Source organism: Agelaius phoeniceus, chromosome 2, assembly GCF_051311805.1.
Source record: "Agelaius phoeniceus isolate bAgePho1 chromosome 2, bAgePho1.hap1, whole genome shotgun sequence".
Lineage (NCBI taxonomy): Eukaryota > Metazoa > Chordata > Aves > Passeriformes > Icteridae > Agelaius > Agelaius phoeniceus.
The window spans coordinates 12,464,576-12,492,363 of NC_135266.1; the positions used below are offsets into that span (position 1 = coordinate 12,464,576).

The following is a 27,788-nucleotide window of genomic DNA, read 5'->3' on the forward strand; positions in this document are numbered from 1 at the left end:
CCTTGTTACTGACTCATTAAATTTCCTAGAAAAATTCAAAGTTTAAAATATTTTTTTGTTCTCACAGACAACAAAAATATAAACTGCATTTAAAACACTGCCAATGGCAAAAGTAAATGTATGATACAAAAAAGTGGTTTTTTTTCAGAGTGTGTGAAGTGCCTGGCACAATCATCAGAAGGAAAGCAATGAACTGACTGGCCTCCATGCTGGCCTGACCCCTGTGAACCCAGGGGCTATGCATTAGTCACTTCTAGAAAAGGCAGCTTGACTCCTTCTCATACCTGGCTCAGATTGTTTGATTAGAAAGAGCTCAGAGGTTAACACTATTGTTCCATGTTTTCCCTCCTTTGCTGTGCTGCTCCCCAGCAATCACATGTGTGAGAGCTTAACAGCCTCCCTGTGGGCTCCATGGTCTGCAGGAAGGAGCTGAGCCTTCCCTCAGAGAACAGACATCTCAACATGTACAGGGATTTTCCATTATTCTTCCCTGTCTCTCAGTTTTGGCCTCAGAGTTCACTCTGGGTTATACCAATGGCATTCAGCAGAAATTTTGGAATTTAAGACAAGTCTACCTTGTATTCTTTAAAAAAATAGTATGAACAACAGCTTTACTGCTGGCTGCTCTCTTTTGGTCTGACCAAGCCATGTATGTTGCTGTTATTTTCAAGAGAGTAAAAACTGCTCCTTTTTGTCAAGGATGAAAAAGAGTGATTTGTGGAAGTGAGCTAATCCATTAAATGAGTTTTCAGATCACTTCAGCACAATTGTCTGTTTTGCATCTGTACAACCAACAGTTTCCTGAAATGAGTTATACCTTCAGAGCAAGGTGATGAAATTACAGGAGTACTCACCTCTCAACTAACATAACTGTCTTGTAATTTACCATTACTGCAGTCTGATAATTCTCCTTATAATTGCAAAAAAATGATTTGAAAAAGAAATTAAAAATACAAATCTTGCAAGACTTTGTGTATCCTGCTTTTGAAGCGAAGACCATAACAGCTGAAACAAGTCTGAGCGAGAACGTCTGAAGAATTCAGGATTGCAATCTAAAGGACAACCTCTTATTTTCATGGTAAATTGGTTCCCACATATCTGTGTATATAGCACTTACAGCACTTTCTCCCTCCAGCCTTCAGGAAGAGCAAGTCAGGAAGTATTTTAATAGGACAGATTTCATCAATTTTAATGTCCTTTAAGTATGACAACAAATTATATTCTAATGGGCAGAATTTATTTTCATGGCTATTATTTTTATATTTTAATAATTTTCACTACTGAGTACACTTAAATAAAAAAGAGAAATATATCAGATGGTCATTACTTGTCCTTGAGGGGTTTTTGCCTTCTTATTTTCCACAGTCATTATTCTACATAAAATTGACAAGATAAAATTCAAATAAATAAATCTTCTACAACAGTGATTTCTGATCAAAGGTCACTGGCTCTTTTAAATCTTTTAGGCTGTTTACCAACAGATGCCAATCAGTAAAACAATACCTAATGGCTCCCCAGGGAACATCGGGACTGGAAGAAAAGAGTCAACTTTTCTAAGCAGCTACTAAAACTCAATGACCAAACTATGTAAGAATATCTATTACTGTCCTTTTGGCTTCTGATTTTGTTTTGTCTCCTTTCCTATCATTAGTCATTTCTTAATATATATTGCACACTCTAAAACATTGACCCTTTGCCAAAACACAGACAGTCCTTTCACATACTGTGGTATAATTCACAATCTCCCAGGACTCTGAAAAGTATCAGGATGGATCCTAGAAACAACAAAAGGTCATATAACTATTTTTAAAATGCCAGCCATCCTGTTCATAAATGCTCACAGGACAAGTAACAGTTACTGCTTTCATAGTGTCTCCAAAATAAGTAATGTGTCACAAAGGATTTATGCTTGAGATGCAATCATTCCTTACTGCCCAAATCCTCCAGTGGACAAGAATTATATTTCTTTCTTTCTTTCTTTCTTTTCTTTGCAGTACAGTCTCTCTGCCACCCCTTGGTATACAATCCTCATATTTGCTGTTCATCTGACATATTGAATAGCATCCTTCACTTATAAAAGCAGAGTAGAGACCATTGGAGCCAAACCATCCCCTTGCCCAAGCACAGGTAACCAGCAAAACTTGGTGTTCTTTCTAGCTACACTATTATTCAGCATTTTTCAAATGAAAACTGGACATTGAAAATTACTTCATTGTAGTGCAACACATGCAACATTCTGTAGTTAAATAAATATGCAGTATTGTAAAAGATTATTCTTTTAAAAAAATCTAATGCTTCCCATATACTGTTGGCATAAACAACCAAACAGAAAACAAAACAAAACAAAACAAAACAAAACCCAGTTTCAAAACCATATTCTAAAGGAACCCTCTAACTTCCTGAATATACAGAAATTTACTGAATAAGTTGATTCTTCACTCCTACTTTCTTCCAGTATCTCTTGATTCCCAAACAACAAGTCATGCCTTTTCACCTTCCAATAATCAACTGGAGGTTTACCTCCATAAACATGGAAAGAAGTTGAGGATCATACCAAAATTGGTGTAAATGGCTTTGTCAGAATTGCTGCAGGATGGGGATATGGATACTTTTGATGTCTAAATAAGGTGCTAAAGGACATTAATTGCTCTTCTGACACCCTGGTGTCATGTAGTAATAGCAAGATGCAAAAATTTTCTGTGGGTTATATTATTTACAGAAGGCTTCACAATTCCCTCCAGAATTAGACAGATAGCAGAAGTTCAGGACAAAGAGTGCAAGTGTTGAAGAAGGAGGCAGAGCATTGACACAGTCTTTGCATCTCTAGATCATCTAGGCTTCCCTCCCAGCAGGCACAAGAAATCATTCATCTCAGCTGACCCCATTACTGTACTGCTTTTGAAGGTTTTTATCATTAAAAGAAATGTGCAAGTACGAAAGCGAGAAACTCCCTCCTCCACTGACATACAACTGTATCTTGCAGAGTAATTAGAAAAAATCCAAGAAAGTGGATACATTCAGTTAATTAATTCTTCAACTGTGAAGATGAAGTTGTAGCATTAAAAATTAAACAGTGATTTCTACTACACATTTAAATGGGGAGGAATAGCCATCTATAAATAAAACAGAACAGGTGCAAAAAGAAAACTAAAACATATTTTATTCTTAGGATGAAAACCTGAAGAATATTAGTGTTAATAAAATCAATATGGAATAATTATTAGATCACAATATAAGAAAGTTGCTTGAGAATGAAACAAGGATTTCTGTTTATCTCTATTTTAACTGTAAAGATTCACCCTCATCTTTTTGTCTCTTCTCTCTCAAAAAGAAAAATATTTCACAGTTTTCCCCATTCAGCCCCACAGCTACAACCATAAACTAGGTTGCATATTTATATGCCAATTCAAAATGAGTTTTTTGAAACAATCCTCATAAGAAGCAAGGTTCACTTCTTAATCAGGTCATGATGCAAAAATAATTCCATTCCCAGTGCAATAAGAAAGGTACACACATATTTGCTTAGGACTGGTATTCACTCTATTTTTTTCTTCCTGTCACCAAACAGAGAGATAGAAAAAGTATTTTCATAGTAGTAACAGTAGTCTTGATTGTTCCAGTTTAAAAAGTCATTCTCGTGGAAGTTAATCTTGTACGTCAAATAGACACAGACTCTAAATATTATTTTAATTTCTACATAACCACACAACAAGCCACGAGTCTCATCAATTAATAATGGGAAATTAACATTCTGTAACGGAGTGAAAACAACAGCTAGGAGCCATTAATATCAATTGACATAAACTCCTCTGGTTTACAAGAAGCATATCCTTTATTTATATACATATTGCTTTGCTCCAAGTGTGCAGTACCTGGAATGCAGCAAATATGAGTGTTCTGTTCATAAATTGTATAAGAAAAAAGAACAACAGGTATATTAATTTATTTTTGAACCTTCTTATTACTATTCAGTGCATACCAGATCCAATATGACATCCATCAACTAATTACCTTTTGACAAGAAGCCAAAAGGAAAATACTTAGGCAACCAAAACACAAGTAGAATTAAAAACAGAATGGAATTACTGAAAGGGAGATACTAAGAAGAATAGGACTATTTATGTAGTACTACACAATTAGGACACCAAATCTCACCTGGAAGGGTTACAAAAAATAAATTAAAAATACAAATGCTCAAATACTGGGTACCAGATCTCTGCTAAGGCTCAGCACTTAATTATGTGCAATTTCTCAAAGTGTTTTTATAAGCTGGATTATATATATATGTTCTATAAAAGAGTGACAGTTCAATTATTAAGTAGAGATGAGTAAAGTCAATTCAAAAACTCTTCCTAGATGCAAAGTGTTCTCACACTGACTTACTTATATTCCTTACTCTTTTTTTAACTACACTGTTGAGTTCTCATTATGACATTCCTCATTAGGTGTAAAACCTTGGCTTTGTTGCTGGTAAGGACCGTATTGCACAGGTATGTTCCTTTTCCAGTTAAAAAAAAAGTCAGAAAACAGCAACTGTATTTTTATTCAGAGATATTTTTTATACAACTGCTATAATTATCTAAAATATACTTATTATTTCATGAGCAATAAATTCTAAAAAATCATGGATGGCAATAATTTGGAAAAATATAACCTTATATTTCTTAAAGCATAACTACTTGAAATTTTATTATATATTTCCACTTTGTTCCTCAGAGTTCCACTATTTTTTACAAAAAATATGGAATAATTTTTACCTCATTAAAATTAATATTTTGCTCATACAAAAATAAAATTCAAAAATAGTATCTCAGTGTCAAAGTCATTACTACCTTATTTTCATAATATTGATCTTTCATCCAAGTACAAGAACCACCCATACTGAGTAATAATAGCTAAGGCAAAAAAATACTAGACCTTAAAAAGAGAAGCAATCTACTGTTACACAAGAAAATACATATCTAGACTTTAATCTCATCATAATGATGCAAAGGATCATATGCATATCCAAAAAACCAATCACTGGAAAGATTTTCCTTCCAGTTAAATCATTCCATCATAGAATAAATTTGATCTAGAAAAGAAAATTTCTATTCACAATAGCAGAACTGAACACAGAATATTAATTAACCAATAATGCAGAATAATATGTAGAAAAGCAGAAAACTAGAGGTAGTAATAGCAACTCTCACCTCTTTGATACAAGGCAGCCAGATTGTTATTAAGCCATCTAAGCATGAAAAAGAGACTACAATAATACTGTCTGAATAAACTGATCAGCTCATAACTGTTTTATGTAACGAGATCTCTTTTCATACTTTTTTCCACATTTTCCCTTTTACCACATTTGTGGGTTTTGGTTTTTTTCTAAAAGAAAAAAAAATCCCAAACCTTTCTTTCTTTTGTCTACTCAGCATCCTTGGAAAAAACCACCAGATGGCAATGCAGTGTTCAAGTATTTCATTTAACATATATCTTATAGGGAAAAAAGTCTGTATGCATCAGCATGAGGCTCTCTTTCCTAACCTACTTCCTCTTTGATGAATATTAAATAATTCATAAGCCAAAATTCTGTTCAGCAGAAGTAAGTGATTAAATACCATTCAACCTGTAAAGAAGAGACTTTTTGAAATCTAAGTTCTATGAATGTAAAACCACATGACAAAAAAAAAACCAAAAAAAAAAAAAAAAAAAAAAGAACCAGCAATTTAGTTCAAACTATGAAACTGGATAATTTCAGGAAAAGTCACTGAAAGGAAAACATTTAGAAATGCATTACCATAAAGTTCTCAAAATACTATCAAGGACAGAACTAAATTGCACAAAAAGTAAATCTACACACTTAGGCACAGCACAAATTTATTTGTAGTTTGGTTTCATGCTAAGAAACAGGCATTTTCTTCTAAATTTTTGAAGTTTAATTCAATTCCTGTAAAACTCAAATCCTATAAAACTATGCACTGAATGAATCAAAATATGTAGGCTTTAAGTATTTATTCTTCTTTTGCATCAAACAGATCACTGTGATCAGACAGGAACTGTTTCATGAAGGAAGATGCTTTAAGACATGTAAAGGAGCTGAGAAGTAGTGCAAGAATCAGCTTCTCATTTAGCAAATCTTATCTGAGATCTATTATTTGATAAAAGAAAGTTCCTCTTTGCAGTTACTGTTGTTTTGCTCTGAAGCTTCTACGGTTCAGGGAGACTTCACTGAATACCTGAAACACCCAATTAATAACCATGATGTCCACTGTGCAGTTAGTGGTTGGAACAGGGAAGCTTACAGCAAAGAATCCTTTTTTTCTTTCTTGAGAAGGCATTACAGCCTGTAGGTGTTGTATGGTCAACTCTACTTGACAGGAAAAGTTTAGGTGTGCTTACAAGTCTTTTGCATGCACGGATTAGGAAGAAGTTTCTTGTATCATCTATATTTAGTAATGCAATTTTTACTACAACTGCTCACCCATCCATTGTCATGTAACAAGCACAGTCATCACATGGTCTTAATGTAAAAGAAATCCAACATAATTAAAGAGCAACTTGAAACTGTTCAGAACTTATTTTAAATAGTAACTGGAAAAAAAAGTCTCTTCTGTCAGAGAGACACAATCATACAAGATAAAGTGTTAAAAAAGTAAGTTAAAAAGCTGTGACCAAATTAATTTAAAGTATGTTTTCTGTGTAATGTAATATTTGATTAACACTGTTCCCTTTATTCTCTATATTATTATATTTATTTTATTCATAGCACACAGTGGTAGAAAGATTCAAAGACTACCTTGAAGTAATTTAAGAGCTTTGTATGAGAACTGCTCTCATGACCAGAGATAAAATCCAATGCAGCACAACCTAAGCTTTCTTCTGTTATAAAGTCTTTTTAACCCTCTTCTCAAAAAAACAAAACAAAGAATAATATATTGATTCTAATTGTGTCCACATATGGCTAATTACTTGATATAACTTGATACTTTCAGTCCTGAAAGCCAATAGATGGCCAGACTTGCTATGGATTTTTAGAAAGTGACTTTCTGAAGTTCTTGAAAAATCAGAGAAGTTGTTGGAAATGTATCTCCACCAGACTGACAAACTCATTATTTTATTTATCACTATCTTTTTAGCAGAACTGATAAATAAACAGAAAACAGGTCAAGTACTCTGACTATATTGACATATTTTCAAGGACAGATCTCTTTTTTATATTAAATACTGAAAATATAAAAATAAAAGTAAAATAAACTATATAATATATTTAATAAATATAGTAAAATAGCTAATATATATGAAAATATATGCATTGGATACATAAATAAATAAATAGATAAATAAAGAACACAAGTTCTGTGGTTTTAGGTTTGGTCATCAGAAACAGGCTCAACAAAAGTGAATTAGAAGGAATAAATATCAATTAAAACAATAATTTAGCCTACTGATGTAAACTTTTTAACTTTATTACATTCCTGTAATTTATGACAGAGAAGGAAGTAAAGAAAAGCAGTACATCTCAAAAAGGTGGATACTGCAACTTCATATTTATAACAACTCATAAGTACAAAATATTACTTTTAAATTTTTTTCTTTGCTTTCATGGTGATATTTCAAGTACAAAATGCACTCACAAGTGGAACTGACTGAAGAGATTTAAACCATGCCCTCACCACGTTCTGCCTCTGGCTAACATGTTCACATAAAACTCAAGTTCCACTTTTCAAGTCGATATTTTTACCTACTCACAATTATGAGTTGCACTAATGTTGGGAAACCATTTATATTTTCACAGTACACATAAGTCAATCTTATTTTGTTAAAACTCCTGTTAAATAAGGTTTTCTTGGTAGAAACACTTCAGCATTGCAAAAATAGCCCTCCTGAGCATCCAAGGGATGTAAAAACTAAACCAAGCCAAACCAAATCAAACAAACAACAACAAAAGCAAACCAAGAACCATCACACACTACTACATTCCACCTAGCACTAAAGTTCTTCAAATCTTAAATCACAAAGCAGCATGACCAAAGGCAGAAGGATCTGAGATTTCAGTAAATGAGAGATTTTTTCCTTTTCACATACAGCATGGCAAACTGCCCCCTTGGTGATACATCTAATTGAAGCTCTACACAGGAGAAGCATGCAAAAACCTCAAGACCCCATGTTACAGTAAGATATGATACAAAGATTTCCATTATAGTTTTTCCTTTTCCTTACAGCATCAGGATGAGAACAAATTCTATATATTTGAAAAATTTTGAATGTTTTTTCTTTTGCCGGACAGCAATTACTTTCCCAAAAATAAATTTCGTTGTATATTTACCATTTTTTCCTTGCATTGGTTAATCGGATGAAGAGCATATGGACAAAAAGTTATGAAATAAAATGCAAAGACAACCCAGTTTATCATTGTCACTTTCAAGTAACAGGTGATAGCTGGACTTCTTTTAGTTCCTTAAGAATGGATGTCTTTGTAAAATTTACTTTAAGATCAATAATGGTTTTACTGTATTTAAATTAAGGGGCCTTGACTTCAAGCTTAAAAGTATTAAATCTTAATCAATCAGGACAATGTTAGCCAGACATATTCAAAGGATATCTATATTATCTATCAAGGCTACAGCAGCTTATACACACTTCCACCTATTGCCAGATCCTTTGGTCTGCACTCAGTCTGTGTATTTCAGTTTTCTTGAGTTTAAATAACCCCAAATATACTTTATTCTTGAGTTTTCATTAAGGAGTACTTTACTTTGTAGTAGTACTCCATGTTTGCCTTTCCTACGTCAATATTTCCAGCTACTAAAATATTGGAGATACAATCTATTTCATTTTGCTGTTACAAATATAATCCATTGAAAAGGCAAGGTATAATTTAAGATGTTGCCAAAAATGTATAAAGAGCTGTGTTCTCCCCAAGCACCAGTTTACAACTACTACCAACCAGAAGACAAAAATAAATCAGAGACAGACTTTTGGAAAAGCACAACAAAAGCTACCCAAAACACTCCAATGCCAAAATGAAACTTACAACTAACAACAAACCCAATTAACTAATTCAATCAACATGGGATTAAGACTTTCATTAATCCACCAACAAGGAATTAAGGATTTCATTAAGGATTTCGTTTTCTTTAGTGCAGTATAGCAAGATAGGTTGCAGAAGTAGAATTCTATTTTTTTTCATTACCCAGTGAAAAGCCAAAGAGAGTAAAATTAGAATTTCAGGGTGACAGAGAAAAAATGAATCCAACTGTCTGAATACCAACTATTTTTCTTTGCTGAATTAGACTCTTCAACTACGTATTAGCTTAAAACCACATTTTGCTGTTCACTTTTAATGGTTATTAAATTTAATGTGTTTGATCTATTTGTTGTTGTTAAATCCAAACTCTATGATCCTAATTTTCCAAAGTATATAGTAAAACAGATAAATCCGGTAACCCAACAACATTGACTGCAACGTAGTCTTTTAAGTTAAAAAGTTCTGGGAATAACTTTCCTTCAACAGGTGAAAGGTTATATTCATTTCACATTACACATCTGATTTTTTTTTCATTAAGTCCACATAAAGCAATAGTCAAAAATATATAGAAGCTGCCAACTCTTCTTGCTGCAGAATGTGAAACCCTCTTAACTGTATTCCAAACCACCATAACAACATCCTGGTGTATGCTTGCAAACACTAAGCACTTCTTTCCAAGCCAGACTGTAACCACAGAGATAAAGATTTACTTACCTGATCCCCTTTTGGTTACAACCTTCAAGCTCTGAGTCAGAGTAGCATACAAGAGAATCAAGTTGGGAATAGGAGCTTTCATCTTCTGTCTTTCCGTGGCTGCTTCCTGGAGTACCAAAAAAAATAGAAAGAAACACTGGTTGTACACTGGTGCTGAAACAACAAACAACCTTGAAGTAAATAATCATAATAGTGACATTGTGGAAAAGCTAAATACAGTTTTTGTGAGCAATTTAAAGCACTAAAAATGTTTTATTCTTTCTTTTAAAAAGTATGCAAACCAAAATCACTATAAAACAAACACATGTACATACTACATTTAACCTTGGAACTTAAGCTACAACTTTTTCTACATATTGAAAATCCATGAGGTCCCTGCTAAAACTTTATAAAAGACCTCCTGAAACTTCTTTTTATCATACAACCTTTTCCACCCACCAACATGAAAAAGAAAAAAATGCCCTTCATTACTTTTGCTCTCACTTATTAATATCACAAATTGAGCAGAAATTCACAATAAAATGAACATTTGATTTAAAAAAAAAAAAGATCATCTTCTTGGGAACAGAGAAAGGGGGGAAATAAGAGAACATCAAAGTAACCAGCATAGAAACTTACAACTTCCTTTTAGGTGAGCAACTTTCCATGCAAGTTCAAACTAACATATTCACTGCACTAAATCAGAAGTGAATGTTAATTAGAATGGAGATAAGCAGAGCACAGACTGTGCTTTAGCCTTCACCTCCAACATGTGAATAAAAGATTTGTATTTCTATTTATTTACTCTGGGTATTAAGTGGTATGAACTGGTGGAGAAAGCAGGAACTAAACATTTTGTTAATTCCTCATATAAGTAAGAGGAATTAATGTCATCTACTCGTGATGATTATCAGCTTTCTTCAGAATAAGTTGATAGGGCTAATATCTTGTATTTCAGTGTGTTGAAAGAGGGAAGGAGGACAAATCTGCCTATTCAAGCTAGACAGCAGCCTATCTATGCTATCTATATTCATTAGAATAGCTTACACAAAAAAATCTTGTCTAATGGGGATGAGAAAGGGCTGGGATCAATGGTTCTTTAATATTATAACTAAGACCCAGACTAAACCAATGTGGTTTTGATATTCACCTCCATTAATCATAGGACTGGACAGCAACTGAAAGAAATTCTCAGAAGGGGCCACATAGTACAAGTTTTGATTTCTAAAGAGACTGTGAATCTTTTGTGCTTTCATTGATAATCAGGTTACTGAGTACCTAAGACATTTTTTGAAAGCAGTATCATAAAATATCTTCATCTTAGAAGAGAACAGGTTAGAAATAAGAAACATCAGCAGCATAAAAAAGGACATTATAGGAAAAATTGCTTAAAAAATTATGACTTCATATATATTTTGTATTAAAGCTTTACATTTCATGACATTTTAAAACTAAGCACAAATCTACTACATTCATTACTATGCATTTAGTAAAGATGAGAAAGTGAGATAATATATTTTGACAAGTTTGTATATCTTATTTTTTTATAAAAATATTTGTACTCACAGAGAAATACACAAATGTTTGTTCATTCATGGTCTTTGACAAGCTTCAGCATTCTAGAATCAGTGAAAGACTCACCTACATTCAAATGCTACTTCAGAAAATTTAGGCAAATTAGAAATTAAATATGAAATATGGGATTGCTAGGAGGTAAATTATGTGTAATACTAACATTTTTAGTTAACTTTAAATTTTAACAAAGTAGCATCACCACTGGCAGTTATAAATAATATAGATCTTAAGAAATTTAGAAGCTAGCAATAAAGGTTAATTTTCCAGGAGCACAGTGAGTAGATACCAAAATGTGTTATGCCACATTTTACTGCAGACCTTAGTCAAGCTTTCTGAAATCAAAATCTCATTTCTCAGTCACTGCACTAACTGATGCCGCAGGAAATCCTGAAGCTGATATCTTCAGCCTCCAGGGAACTAGCAAGAGTCTGTGTGAGCCTAATAAATATTGCCCAAAGAGCCACAGGATCTTACTACGCAATTACAAATCCAGTAAATAGGTTCTGACTGTGAAAGCATATCCAAATACATCCTTTTTGACCATACATCAAAAGATAATATTGCTGATCACTGTGAACAAATGCAAATATATACATATATTTGCATATGTATGTGCATGCATGTATTCATTTGTATTTATAGGTATTTGTGTAGGGAAACCGTGGAGCAGCTATAAAGATTGATTCTATCAAAGCAAGACTTGGTAAATACAATAATATCAATAAGAAACTGTTCAGTAAATGAAAATCTTTTCTTGGTCCATGCATATATCACTAATTTAAGTTGTCAAGACAATAAGGGGAATATTATTATAATAATATAGCAGGAATTGCATTTTAAAAATATCACCATGGAAGACGTTCTCATGTGCATTTATTCTCAGAGATTCAGGTCTAACTTAAAGGCATAAGCTAAACTGGCTGCTGCCTACATGACTTGTGGTAAATCCCTAGAAAGTAAAGTCTGCTGCTGTCTTTGGAAACATCAGAAAGAACTTACTGCCAAAGGGAAAAAAGAAGGGAGGGATGACTCCCAACAGCAGCCACTGCCTCCTTACAGCAATATAAGCAACATATCAGATCCTACATAGGCTCTCCCCAGAGCCTTCCAACCCTTCTCTTCTGTTTACACTCCCTTTTGTGAAGGAGGAGAACTATTTCTGGTCTTCTCTACATTTTAAAAACCAAATGCTCAACCAAAGAAAATGCAAAGAAGTAAAGATCAGTTTACTGGAGCTGGTGCCTCACAGCTCTGGAAGTTGTCTGGGCGGTTGGGAAATCTGCCTCCGGTTATTCATATGAGTGATTCAAAACAGATATTTAACATCTCTTGTCCCTTGCTCCGGGTGAATGCCTCAGAAATTGACTATTCTAGAAAATGTCACCCTTGTGAAATTGGTTGTGAAAACAAAATAAGCAAGTCAGAAGAAAATATAAAAGGAACATCCCAAGGGGAATCTCACAACAAGTCAACAAAGTCAACAGGAAATGCCTTCACTACTGCAATGAGTATGCCCGAGGCCTGGACACTGTAACATACTCAGGTAGCTTTTAAACTGGAAAACAAAATAAAAGGCATAATTCTGTGAAGTCAAATTCTTATCACTAAGTAGAGCATGATATCTCATGCATTGGAAATAGCCTTCTTTCAGCAATTATTTTTTTAAGGAAGAGACTATTTTACTAGTTGCTTAGCTGGAATTTTTTTTTTTTTTAAATAACAATAAGAAATTCTGATTTTAACAAGCAGGACAAGTCTGCTGTTTCTTTAAGCAATAGTTAGATAGACAGTTTACATATACATCTACAAAAGTAATTTTTATGGTTGTTCCTTTTTCTGATTTTCAGTTACTTCCACTAAAAAGCCAAGACAATGTATGGTCTTTATAAACTTAATTGCTGTTTTTTAAGCTGAATCTATTTTAACATGTTTTACATACCCTTTGTGTATAAGACTGCTATACTCCAAGGGTGAATAGTAGACTAAGAAAGTCTTTTAGAACCAGGGATTTTTGGCTGCCTTTTCTTTTTACAATACCAAAGATGAAATATTTTTTCATCTATAAGCAGTATTTACAACTTCAGATTTTCAGTAGTGTGTTGTTTGTTTGTGTGAACCAAAGCACTGAAAAAACGTTAAGTATTTCTGCAGAAATATATTGCACACAAATTTTAACTGGGCATATGAATAACTTTTTTAAAAATTCTTTTCTGTAGAAGGTGTCACTGCTTGACACAAAAGTGCCATAGCATAGCATTTGCATCAGAAAGTATCTAATTTTCCAGTTGAGACAGAAATAGAAATACAACTGTATATCAAGACTAACATTCTTTGGGGAAATGCCAAGAATGCTTTTTCTCTTCAATTGTCATAAATACTCGCTGTGAGGAAAATGCATACACATAGACACATCCTTCCCAAAACAGCTCAGCAGACATTGAATTAACTATAGTAAAGCAGTTCCTGATAAGGCAGGAAAATAGAAAAGAAAATTTTGATTTCCTCATTGTACTTACTATGCGCCTTTCCCAATACTTGAATCAAACTTAACTGAAGTAAGTTTTAGTAAGTTTTCCATGGGCTCTTCAAATCCCTTAAAATAACTTTAAGGGGATGATTCTCAGTTAGCCTATAACTGCTAGCTGATGTCTGTTGACTAATTAGTTGAAAACCATTTTTCTTCCCATACTGCTATTCTAACTTTGAAGAATGTTTTTTTATACATGTTACAAACTGCTGCATTAACTTTCTCCATCATATGCCCTTCAAAGAAAAAGAAAAAGCAAAAGAATATTGCAGCATCCTCTGAAATCTTCAAGATATTTCATGACTGTTCTGCAGTAATAACAAAAATGCCTGTTCAGTAATATTCTCTTTTTAAGTGGTAGTTCTTTACAAATCCCTGAACAGAATGATATTAGATCTCACAAAGTGTAAAGGACAGTTTGGTATATCCAGAACACAATTCAAACATCTTGGAAAAAAAAAAAAACAACAACTTTAAATTCCTAAAATGCAAGGAAAAACTAAATTAAGAATCACTGTTATTTCATAAACATGTCAATTCATTGTCATGAGCTGACCTAGAACAGTAAGATAACCCTAGCAACACTTAAAATGGCAGCTAAAAGAAAATATACCTGTTTCAAATACACAACTCCACAAAATTAGTCCTTTCCAGAGTCCCAATAAACAAAAGGATTTAGTAATCAAATTATGAAGAACTCAAGAAAAACCAGTCAAAAGCAACAGGAAGAAAATAAACTATTGCATTTGCTTTCCAAATCATCCCTGTTCCTCCAAGCATTCCTAAGTTCAAGAATGTTGTGGTCCATGACAAAAAAAAAAAAAAAAAAAAAAAAAAAAAAGGAATGAAGAAGACTAAGCAAGCAGTAATGGTTGAAGGAATGGTGACAGTACTTTAAACTGAGATAAGAAAAAGCCAATATGCCACCTGTCCTGCAGGGCACATTGTGAATAAGAACTCAATGGAGCCTTCCTTTGGAGGGGTTTCCAACCAACAGCATTATGACTTTCCCTATTAAACCTGGTACTCTTTATTGCCTTCCTTTAAAGATACCTTTTATTGACTCCGTCTGTCATACAAGGTATAGTAAACCAGGCAATCTATCTGGAGAAATTTGAGATTATTCCATATATCTCTGTATATGAAAATATAATCTACTTTTCCCAAAAGTTTCCATTAAGAAACATGCATCACTTAAATAAATAAAATAATTTCTACAATGAAAAAGAATCCTGATATGGACTGAATATTTATTTTCTTAGCCTTATGGAAAAAAGTAATGTCAACAATAGTATTTGAACAGAACATGGACTAGCAAACATTCATATTTTGCATACTGTTTAGATTGCTTAACGTGTTCCTAAATATTTCACTAAGTGGCTTTTTTCTGTACTATGTAATGAATAAGATTTCTGGTTAGTGCTTTTTCCATTATGAGACAAATAAATTGTAGCAGATTGCAGATATCTGAAATTTAACATGTCATTTGCTTGAGGAACCTCTTTTGAAGAAACAGTTGGACATGTTGTCCTTCTGAACCACAGCATGAAATAGTCACATAGCTGAAAACTATACAACACATATTTTGGGGAACTGCAGGGGCTAAGAAGAGGAAGTAAAGATTCAGCAAAGACATACAAAAGGGAGATGATGGTCTCTTTCCAATGGTCTCATAGGACCTTGTGGGATCCAGGTCAGCAGGGTACCCATGACAGCCCCAGATAATTCACCAAGGTGGCTCAGTCAGTCAGAAGTACTGATGCAAACAGAGCAAGAAAATCCTTGGATAGTGAGACAGCGAGTAATTTACTATCAAGGTAAGGGAACAAAGGATGGAGAGAAGTCTCTGTTCATTTCTAGGAGCCTTTACTGGAGATAAAAAATACACCAGTCTAAGTTTAAAAAAATCTTGTATTGTTATTAAAAGTAGATAATAGTTCACAACTCATGATCATAAAGAAATTAGGATCTGAAACTAAGGAAAGGTTTTTTTCAACAAAAAATATAACAAAACTGGATTAACATACTTGATGTTTCCAATATATCTAGTAGGATACATAAGAAATGTGTTCTCATGATGCAAATTAGGTCAATGGATTAATGAAAAGTTTGAAACCATAATTTCTTTTTCCAGACAGTAAAGAAAAAACATTATAGCAACCTGGCAGCAAACTTAGAGTTTTCAGGAAGTTTAGGTCAACAGCAATGTTTAAACAAAGATAGTTGGAAGATGATTGCTGTGTTACATAACTTTTAAAGGGAGATGTAGAAGATAATAAATGAAACAGTTATCCCTTTTTATAGTCTTAAACACATAAAGTCAGGTGAAGAGGAAAAATTTAAAGATATCAGTGTGATTTGAAATGCTGCCCTTCCAAATAAAGAAAAAGGCCTTCTTTTCAAATCTGTGTGCATTGGTGACCATCACTGAACTTATGGCATCATTTTGGCATGCAAGATACCTAACACCACTTATCTGCTCTCGTGTTGGTTCCTTGACCACTCTGTATCTTTGCTTTTTGAGGTTTACTAGCCTTGCTCTTGCATCAATATGAAATTCCACCTCTGCCTAAACTGACAAGGTTTTTATACTGCAAGTATAATTTTGTTGGATAGTTATGTTTGTGTTTTCAGGCAACTAAATGAGCTCCTGAAATATTTACAATAGCAGTAGAATAAGAGAAACATAAAATCACACAATGGTTTATAGTAGAGGAAATGTATTTGAATTTCTGTATAGAGGCTTTGCCCCAGAGGTCCAGGTTGCCCTTGATGGGCTGCAGCTGTGATGTCCTTAATTGGGCTGCAGCTGTAACCAATGAAGATGACTGGGATAAAAGGGGGCAGGTTAGCCAGTCAGGGAGAGCCTTGAAGGAGCTCTGACCTGAGAGAGAACAGCATGCAGCAGAAGGAGTCAGTGAAGATCTGCAGCCATGGGAATACACCGAAGAGGTATGGACTTTAGAAATCTGATAATATCATTATGGCACCCTAGAGGAATAATAGAACAACAACAATGGTTTGAGTTGGAAGGGACCTTAAACTTGCTGACATGTCCATGTCACCAATGAAGATGTTAAACAACGCTGGTCCTAGTACCAACCCCCCAGGGAATGCTGCCTGTCACTGGTCCCCACTTGGACATCAAGCCACTGACCACAGCTCTTTCAGTGACCCCACGCAGACAATTCTTTATCCACTGACTGACCCACCCATTAAATTAATGTCTCTCCACCTTAGAGACAAGGACATCATGTGGGACAGTGTCAAATGCCTTGCACAGGTCCAGGGAGAGGACATGAACTGCTCTTCCCCCATCCACCACCACTGCAAACCTGACATAGAAGACCCTCAAATTTGTTAGGCACGATTTGCCCTTAGTGAAGCCATGTTGGCTGCAAGCAATCACCTCCTTATTTTCCATGTGCCTTAGCATAGATTCCAGTTGGATCTGCTCCATGATCTTGCCAGGCACCAGGGTGAGACTGACCACCATAGAGTTTCTGAGGTTTTCTCTATTTCCCTTTGTAAAAATTGAGAATATATTACCCCTTTTCCAATCTAAGTATATTCACTTTATGGTTTGTGGAATTCAAACTCCTGTTTATTGCAAGTTTTCAAAGACTAGCCATTTGCAGCAAGATCATGGCAGAACAGCTGGATTCTCTAGTTTCCTATAGGAGTACTTTTCCTGCATTTTCTAATTTATGAATAGTAGCAGTTTTCTAACAACATAATATATTTGAAAAATAAATTTGCAAGATGTAACTTAAATTAACTCTAATTTTGAGTTTGTTACAATAAATGCATTTTTGAAAAAGTTCAGTCTTCATAAAATTTTCTACATAGTTACTTGATAAAATAAGCAAGCTCTTTTCCAGACAGTAACAGAAGTTTTTAAGTATTTTGCCTATTAATAAACATTAAAAGAATGATTTCTTTCCAAAAATTCCCTGAATAGTATTGATGCCTAAAGAAGTTACCTAGAACAGAGGCTAGACAGTGTTAAAGGAATAAAGTAGATATTTATTAAAAGGCTTTCAAAGGATACACCTTGGGCAGTACAAGAGCCGAGCCATGGCTCCACCCAAGATGGACCCCAGATCATAAGTTTTCACACTTTTAGAAGTTTTTGGTCCATTTACATGTTGGGGTTAATTGTCCAATTACAGCTTCAGGTTATGAAGTCCCACCCTCACAGATTGCTCTCCTCAATTCTCCATTGTTTACACTTTTTGGGCCAGAAGCTGCAATGGTGTCCTTGTTTTTCAGGCTGGAAAACGATGGTTTTGTGTGACTAAACTGTGAAGAGAACTTATTAAACTTTATATGAAGCCCAGGGTTGCACACTAATGCAGTACAGAATCTAGAAAATATGAAAGCTGCAACTTAAGGCATCAATATCTATCAGTATCTATCTGAGTAACTAATAAGAAAAATATTATCCCTCAAGATGAAGGACAGAAGGATGTGGAGGATGGAGCTCCACTGTGGATATTCTGACAGAATGTTTATACACAAAATAATAACCCCCTCCTTACTATCACTTGGGTTATCAGTTTACATCACACATCAATGGTTTTTCCACAGCTGATACTTGAAACACAATTTTGCTAACACAAGGTAATCTGAGAGCCTGACACATGACCTGTTTCTAATTTAATGCTTGCCCTATCCTGCCATTTGAGATGTTAGGGAAGTTGTGTAAATTTACATTACACTTCTTACTATATGAGCTCCCTCTGCACTTTAGAGCTGTGAAAAGTGAGAAACAAGTGTTTCATTTATCCCCTCTCTCTCACAGACTAACTGACAAGCCCTTTACACTTCTTCAAACCAGATTTTGACAACCTGCTGTCAGGTCCTGAGATCAGTAGTGGACCTGGGTGTCCCTGCCCAGCCTACCCTGAGTCCTCCTCCCCTGCTGGGCCCGGGACAAGCTCATTCAGGGATGTCAGTCTGTGACACTGCAGGACTGCTGGGCTCCAGCTCCACCTCTGGCCCCACCTGGATGCTGCCAGCACTCGAGGCAGCCCGTCTCAGCATGGATTCCTCACACGTGTGCTACCCCCAGCCCTCTCTCATGTCATCTTCTGCTCCTGGCCAGAGCCCCTGGCTCACCATGCCATGCCAGAGGCTGCTGACAGACCCCATAATTACCCCCCAATATTCAAAGACTGTGAAACTGCACCCCATGGGTGAGGGCACGGGCTACCCCAGTGTCACTCTTGGGGCTGGACAGTCCACCTTCACCACACCCTGACACCTTGCTCCACAAAAAGGTCTGAAATCCAGAATAACCATTCACCAATGTCTGTCTCAAACCTGGTCATTTCAAATGGGAGAAAATTTCTCACATTTTAATACTATAAAAAACCTGAGAAGAGTTGATGCTTCCCCTTGAAAATTAATAGATTGAAAACAGTTTTGTGTTTAGAGAAATAATGATAAAACACTTTAGAAGTTCACTATTTTATTAATCATTTATGATATAATTATTTTAAGATGTCAGCAGACAGCAAGATCACATATAAAAACATTTGAGTAGCAGCAAGTCAGTATGTGAGTGAGATTTCACAGGAAAGTTACTGCCTGACAAAGACAAGAGTCCATATGATGAATTTGCCATTTGAATATGAACAAGGACCTGAAGAGAAATATGCATACAAAGAATAAGGCAGCTTTACCATTTTGATACATCACCCTGTGTACCATAATTTAAAGCAGAGCAATTTCTACAAATATTATCACCATTTAATTGGTTTGTAAAGAATTCAAGCATTGATGATATGCAACTACAGTAACCAGTGGTGGGTATAGCAGAGCAGCTCTTTCTGCTCTGTTCTGCGCCCCATCAATGTAAGCCAGCTTTCCTACAATACTGACAATCACATCACAATTTCATAATTCCTGATCTATTATTATGAAGAAGAGTAGAAGTGTAAAAAGAAGAAAGGATTGCAAATGGGACTAAAACTTCTCCTGTTAAAATTGTAGAGCATTTAGCTGCACTGAACAAGACAACTTTGAAACTGCCCAGACCCATCATTCCATGTGGGATGGCATTCCTTAGCCCTGCTTCATTTTTACTTGTTGCTTTGGTTAGCTGGTTTTTGATAAGCATATCTCAATGCCTTTTAATTTCTAGGCAAACTCTGCTTGCTATTTCACTGTCCTAGCACCAACCAGTTACCTAATAATCCCAACACAGGAGAAACTTTCACTGCATCAGAGGAAAGTAGCAGATCTATGACTATTGCTTACCTTCAGCTGCAATCTCAGCCTGTACTGTACACATCTCAGCAATGTGACTGGCCTAAATAACTACTGAATTTAACTTCCTCACAGACATTTACAGTTTTAAGCTGCTGAACAGTACTGTTTATTAATAGCTGCATTTCATGGTTTGACAAAAATAAGCTCTTAGATAGTTTCAGAAGAGGCAGAGCTTCCAGTTTACCAATTATGTATTACTAATAAGAACTCATTAAATACATAATATCTGACCTTAATGCTGCAACATCCTGATAATTAACTATAGCTGTTCCAAAATTAAAATTTCAGACTATAACAGTGAAACATATAAATCAAGTTAAGATTTACATATATTCAGGTCACAAGCAAAGTATCAGGTCACAAACTAAACTGCAGTATATTTAGTATGTTGCTAGCAATTTTCATAGCTGGGAGATATATAATGACATTCTTCAAAATCTTGATTTGAGAATAATATTCAAAAATAAAAAACCTTCTCAAAAATAACTTCTCTGGAAAACAGTAATATTTTCTCCCACCATGACAAATATTTGTGTAGCCTTTCAAAACTGGAATTTCAAATACACATGGACTGAGAATCACTCTGGTCTTACCTGTGGTAGATCAGGCTTGGGGTTCCAAGCCTCTAATTCAAAATCTTCTGTCTTAAAATGGATGAAATGCACATCAGAAATAACAGGAGAAAACACTGTAACCCTGGGACTCTTTCTTTTCTATGGAAGTGTTAAAACTATTAAACCTGAACTTGTCTCCTTTTGCTTCTTTTTCCAGGCCCCTGGATTTAGCATGCACAGCTGCACTCCACCTTGTTTTCTCCAGAAATTATAGAGATTGGTGTCATCGAAATAATTGGATGAGGCATTTGGGACATGTGGGTTCAACTCCTTCAAATCAAGAAGACTTACAAAATAATGCTTCCATTTCCTGGGTATGTGCTGTACTTCCATAACACACACACACACACATTGTGTGCTTTCAAAGGAACAGTTTGCGACAAGCAAAATGTTAACTTGTAAAATAAATGCAGCAAATGTTTATGGGTAGCTCATTCAAAACTATTCTGTTAATTTCTGCCCTGTTGTACTGGGTAGAATGATTCCCATCATACTCTAAACATAAAAGTGGAGCATTCCATAAAATTTTATCAGCTCCTATTGTGAAAGCCCCCAGGAAGCTTTAAAAGCTCACCAGAAATGCATCTAGTTTCTGCAGAATTCAAAACTTAGCATAAGTGTATTTGCCCATGAATCTATGCTATTGACTGACTACTTTTATACCAATAAATCATAAATACAAAATCTATATTAGAATAACACTGCTGAGGTTTTACTTCCTTGAGAAATTATGTCTAAAATAAAAAAATTCTTGGTACATTCTAAAAATACATGCAGCAACAGTTGATGCTTATATTATTTACACAGGGTTTTGGATTCTAGTACATACTCCTCACAGGCACTCTGAGAAAGAACATGATCACTCCCTCTCCAACAGCAGCCAGCCCAGCCTCTCTAAATGAACTGGGAACACAGTATTTTTTGGATTACTTCTGACCCACAAGAAGTTACAGTCCCCTGTCTGTTCCTGCCTCCCAGTTGCTTGGGGCTGTTGTGCTCACACATCGATTGAGGGATTAGATGTGGATGCAGATGCAAGGTAAGTTTATTTCACAGGCAGTGAATTTCATACCACACACACAAATCTTATTAACTCTTCATTGATTATAACACCAGGAGATTAATAAGAGCTATAAGAGGTATTAAGTAAACCAGAAGTAAAAGTTTATGGGGTTGCATTACTTTCTTCTTTTTTTTATTTTCTTTTTACATTTAGTTAAAGGAGATTATTCTGATGAAGAATTGAGAACTAGAGCTTCCAAAATCAATTCTGTAATGAAACTCTCCCATTGCTTCGTTAGGATGACCAAAGGCCAATACTCTGGAAGGCCAGATACCAAATGGACTTCTACACTTCCTGCTGTTAGCTCAGCATTATTTAATAACTTTTTACATGATGGGAAAAATATTTTGATTGTTACATTTCCAGATTAAACAAGGTGGGATGAATTGCATAACTGTTTGAAGTCAGTGACAGCATTGAAAATTATGCTGACAGACTACAGAAATCATGTGAAAAAAAAAAAAAAACTCCAGAGAAACAAATGTAAATTGTCAAATTAAGAAGATCTAATCAACCAAATGCAGGGAGGATGAATAATAGCTGGCCAGGTACTGGTTCTGTAGGAAAGGATCTAACAATTACAGTAGATTAGAAGCTGAATACCAGTCAGCCTATACTTCCTAAAATAAAGTTGACATCCTGAGATGTGCACAGAGCAGGGTAATTGTAAAACCTTTATCTTTAGGCTCTAGAAATCTTTTAAAAATACATTTAACATTTATACACAATGACTGAGTACAGCGGGAATAGTTTCATTCCATACTTTTGATTGCATGAAACTTCCTCTGAAAATAAGAGCTGGATGTATATGAAGTCCACACATTCTGGAAAACACTTCAAAATAATAAAACAAACAAGGAATATAAGAGTTGTTTAAGAGAGAGAGCAAGAGTGTAAAGCATAGACAGTTCACCAGTACTGGCAGTAGCCACTGCCCAGAATGTGTCATTTTGAAACAAATGATGGTACTATGAGGGTTCATTCAGCAGCCAGTGCAGTCATAACAGGTAGAAATACTGATTTTGTTTCATCTGTTCAACATTATTTGGAGACAATAAGCATTCCTAGAACAAATACTGCCATTGCTGACATTTGCTCACCATTTTGGGATAAGAAATTCTGAAGTGGATCTAAAAGAAACGTATGCTTCATTTGCTATGGCATTGTGGCTCATGATGGTGTGAAGAGCTTAAAAAAAGAAGAAGGGAAGTTCCAGGAAGGGAAGGGAAGGGAAGTTCTGGGAAGGGAAGGGAAGTTCCGGGAAATTCCAGGAAGGGAAGTTCCGGGAAGTTCCGGGAAGTTCCAGGAAGGGAAGTTCCGGGAAGTTCCGGGAAGTTCCGGGAAGTTCCGGGAAGTTCCGGGAAGTTCCGGGAAGGGAAGTTCTGGGAAGGGAAGGGAAGGGAAGGGTTTAGAGGAGGTGAAAACACACTCATTACATCAGTGTCATTGATTTATGATAAAATGCGATTTCGGAGAGTGAAAAAAATCAGAACTAAAAGATCTGTTAAATTAAATATTTTTAGTTGCTGGTATTGTGTCAAGCAGAGACAATCATGCTTGAAATGTCCCCAGAGTTTAGTCTCACTGGAGAGAATACAAGGAGAATGTAAAAACTCAGAGTGAGGTGCTTTGGAGATCTGCATTAGATCCCATTTAAACAGGAGATACAGGTACAACATCCTTGCTCCAGCCATTGACCATTATTCATTGCCTTACACATCCTGCTTTACTGCTGTGTGATGCCTAATAGCTGCAATCATTGCATACGATGGGGCTCCAGCTAAAGGAGTCAGGACATTCTTTACTGAGGTTTGTCCATTTAGGACAGAAGCCTATTTTCCGTTTAATGGGCATGCATTGTCAGTAATTATGTGCAAATGAACAGTTAATGAAAACAAGTGTAGTAAGAAAACCTAAGGTTTTAACAATTGAGGATCTTAGCACAGCTCTAATGGAACAAGTATTAGCTGTTCACCAAGAAGCTTTTAGCTCTATTGTATACAAGCCATTAGATACTGACAGAGTTTTGACTATTATCTTGTCTCAATCAACTCCCTTGAACTGCTTCATTGTAAGAATGCTGAGGCACCTCAGCCCAGAGAAGCTGTCAGTGCCCATCCCTGGAACTGCTGCAGACCAGGCTGGACAGGGCTTGGAGCATCCTGGTCCAGTGTAGTGTCCTTGCCCAAGGTAGGGCTGGATGAACTTTAAGGTTCTTTCCAACCCAAACCATTCAATGACTCTATGAACTTCAATTTGTAATATAAATATATTTTTGAGATGTGTTTTGGTCCCATTTAAATTAATTTCCAGCTTTTAAAGTAGAAGTCATGATAAGCATTTAGCATTCTCTGGCATACTCTGGGTTTTGTATCTGCTGTCAGATAGTCACTGAAACTTTTCATTTTTTATGAAATTTTACAAGCATATGCAGCATTTCAAGATAATTCAGTCTATAATATCTAAAAATTAATTTGCTACAAGGATAGGGGTTGGTTTTTTTAAGTATGTATATTGGACAGGCAAGGTGATTCCCTTAGTTTAACTACGCGTACAAATTTTAGTCTTTCTTGTAAACTTAAACAGAATATCCAAAAACTTTGCTGAAACATATAGTAGGTTAAGCAGAGCACAGTTCCCAGAGAAATGGAGATGCTGTCTTCCCTGACAAAAACCCTAATAGTAAGGTTATTTTTAAGCAAATATTAGGTCTATACATGTTCAGTGTGACCAGGGCAGAATATATCCCTTTCAACACTACTGATTTGAGGGCTTGTCAATGCTAACTACTTTGTCCAGAGAGTGCAGAGGTAGATGTGGAACTTATGACTCCTGCTTACCATGAGAAAGGAAAGCTTATTCTTAGCAGTGCTACTAAATCTTTAACCCACACAGATTCATGAAAGCAATTTAATTAGATATGAATTATCAAGGGTTCTCAATTGTTTACTTATTGCAGCTCAGGCAACTAGTAAAGAGGCTGCTTCCTGCACAAAAACACCTCACTTTTTTTTTTTTTTGAAAACGGGATTCTGTAGGCCCCCTGACAGGTAATAATTAGTATTGACTCTATGATTTATGATTCTAGAAGGCTGATCAATTACTTTATTATACTATACTTATTAAGAAACTCATTGCCCTTATTGACAGTTACAATACAGGTGGACCCAACTGGTCCTTCAATCTAAACACCATCACAATTGGTTAATTAAGAAACCACCACCTTTTGATAAACAAATCTCTATAACACATTCCACATGTTCACAACAACAGGTGCAGCAAGTGAAGAAAAGAATTGTTAATTTTTTTTTTCTCTGATCTTCTCAGAGCCTTTCCCAGGACAATGCCTGGGAAAGTTGTGTCTTTCATTTTACTTTTTTAATATTTTTTTTATATAGCTAATGTAGGGTGAAGCTATGGCTCCAATGGTGAACAGAGCACCCCAGCTTGCATTATGATAGAAATCCTGACTGCCTCCTTCTCAGTTTATGACACAAAGCCTAGAGGAACATATATGACAGTATAGGGCTAAGGAACATCAAAATAATCTTTAAATCTCTTACTGCATTGCATTTATTTTTTTTTCTTTAAAACCGTTAAACAAATCACAGAATTACAGAATAATGAGGTTGGAAGAGACCTCTAAGATCACAGAGTCCAACCTATGCCCTAACACCTCCACTAGACCATAGCACCAAGTGCCATGTCCAGCCTTTTTTTAAACACATCCAGAGATGGTGATTCTACCACCTCCCTGGGAAGAGCAGTCCAGTACTTTATCATTCTTTCAGTGAATTTTTTTTTCCTCATATCCAACCTACACCTCCCCTGACATAGCTTGAGACTGTGTCCTCTTGTTCTGTCAGTTGCTGCCTGGTGGAAGAGACCAAACCCCACCTATCTACAAGCTCCCTTCAGGAAGTTGTAGAGAGCAATAAGGTCACCTCTAAGCCTCCTCTTCTCCAGGCTAAACCATTGTGTGAAGCAGTGTCTTCTGCTCTGAGCAGACTCACTGGGGGCACCATGAGGGCTGCATGTCCCCATGGGCTGGGGCTATTGCAGGGCTCCCCACGTCCCATGCCCCAGCCAGGAGCAGCTGTGGCACCAGGGCAGTCCCAGGCACTGGGCACCTCCTGTGGGGCCACTCTCAGGGCCAGGTAGTGGAGCTTGAACCCGTGGCTCAATTCCTCCACAAAGCTGCGCACATGGCACTGCACAGGCCTGTGTACAGAGTAGCTGCACATGAGGTAATGAAGGCTCTTTAGAACAACACCAAAGTATCATGGAAGTTTACAATCCACTACACTCTTCTATAGGAATAATCTTTTCAAACCACATAAAAACAGGAACTTTTCATTACTTCTGATAAAAATCCAATATAAAAGGTAGATGAGTGTATGCACTGAGGAAAATATATTTCCAAATTTCAGTTTGATCTACTGAATCAATAGGGTCTTTATTTCTAACACTATTTTTACTCTGTCCTCCATCATGCTTCATAAGCTGAGACAAGACTTGTACCAAGGGTATTCTGAAGGACTATCCTGACAGAAATATCAGTATATTCTCATACACTGGAGATCTGAAGCACTACTCAGGAGCTAGGAGAATTAAAGTATTTACCACATTTGAGAAAAAAACATATTTTCTCCACTCTATGTTTGGAAGTACAGGGAACTGTTCCAGGGACAGCAGTTCCCAAAGTAGACTTAACAAAACCACTTGTTTGAAACAAAAGACAAAGACATCCCTCCTCATTAAAAAAAAAAAAAAAAAACAAACTATAGGACTTGAAAAGGCTGAGAGAAAGAACTCTAACAGCATAGGGACAAATACAGCAGAATCAGAGGAGGAGCAGATGGAGGCTTGAGGCACTGCTGCAGACACTGCACAGTCAAACAGGGGTCTTAAAATGTTGTCTTGCTCCACCACACCCTGTCTGTGGTTCCCTTCATCTTTTATATGCATTTTGTGCTAGTTAAGAAATTCTAAATGTTGTATTTTCTTTGCTGGTGCATCTCCCAAGACAGGACAACTGGGATCAAGGTGGTGGTGTGGTAACTTAGAAGCTTTGCAGAGAGTTCCAAAGAGAGGGTGAAAGGCAGGAAAGTCAGGTTACAATACTCACTATAAATGAAGTGGCTAATTAGCTCTGCATGAAACAGAAGGTATGGTGGAAGTCAATGCAAGATGCCATTCAGACTCTTCAAATTTTAAACACAGGGACTTAAAATAATGAAACTCTACAGCAGTTTGACAGGTGTCCACCAAAAGAAATTTAACTTCAATTGTCACAGGTAGATGAAAAGATTGATTTGTTAAAGTAAAACAAGTCAGATCCAATATGAAGATTATAGTGTAGCTAAATCCTTATGCTTACTTCATCAAATATTTGTCTTTCAAACACATTGAAGGCATATAAATCTTCCCTAGATTTTAACTCCTAATGTTTTCCTGGTTTGGTTCTACAGTTGAAAAATATCTAATGAGTTGTTCTACTTCCACTTTTGCCTCTACCTGACTTTGGGCCAGCACTGAGCATACATTTATCTCCCTGAACTGTGTGGGCGTGCTATTCGCTTTTGCTGTAAACGAGGAATCTTCAATGAAGCATGAGATGATGTGGGAGAGAAAGATGAAAGCAGAGCTACAGACATCATCACTTAGGTCTGCTAGGACTCACTGAACCTTTGCTCTAACTTGCTTACGAAGTTCATGATGCCATCCTTTTATCTTGCTGACTAACCTGACTTACTGCAATGTCTGAGTGTAGTTTTGCATCAGCAAAGCAAATTAGGGGACTGGGCAATGCATTTGGTAATTCTGGATTAATATCCTGGGATATCAGGCAGCAATGAACTGTCTGTATATTCACAAACAAGTAGTTCTCTTCAGATAAAACAGTCACCTCAGCAGAGAATTACATTTTTAGCTTGCTGAGAGGTCCTGACTCCATACATACAAAAAGAGCTCTCCTCAAATATCCAGTGTTTGTGAAGCAGTTTCTGAATTTAAAAGACTGCATCTGAA

General features: G+C 35.8%; 1 protein-coding gene across 3 annotated transcripts in view; it reads right to left on the reverse strand.

Moving 5' to 3' along the window:
• IL1RAPL1 (interleukin 1 receptor accessory protein like 1) overlaps positions 1-27,788 on the reverse strand; it is a 689,590-nt gene that overhangs the window by 594,257 nt on the left and 67,545 nt on the right. For 2 of the 3 annotated variants that reach the window (XM_054654990.2, XM_077172083.1), the window contains exon 2: positions 9,725-9,830. The exons of the other annotated variant lie outside the window; for it this stretch is intronic. In XM_054654990.2, the coding sequence (XP_054510965.1) occupies positions 9,725-9,806 (82 nt within the window). In that variant the 5' untranslated portion in view covers positions 9,807-9,830. The remainder of the gene's footprint in view (positions 1-9,724; positions 9,831-27,788) is intronic. 3 annotated transcript variants of the gene reach the window in all.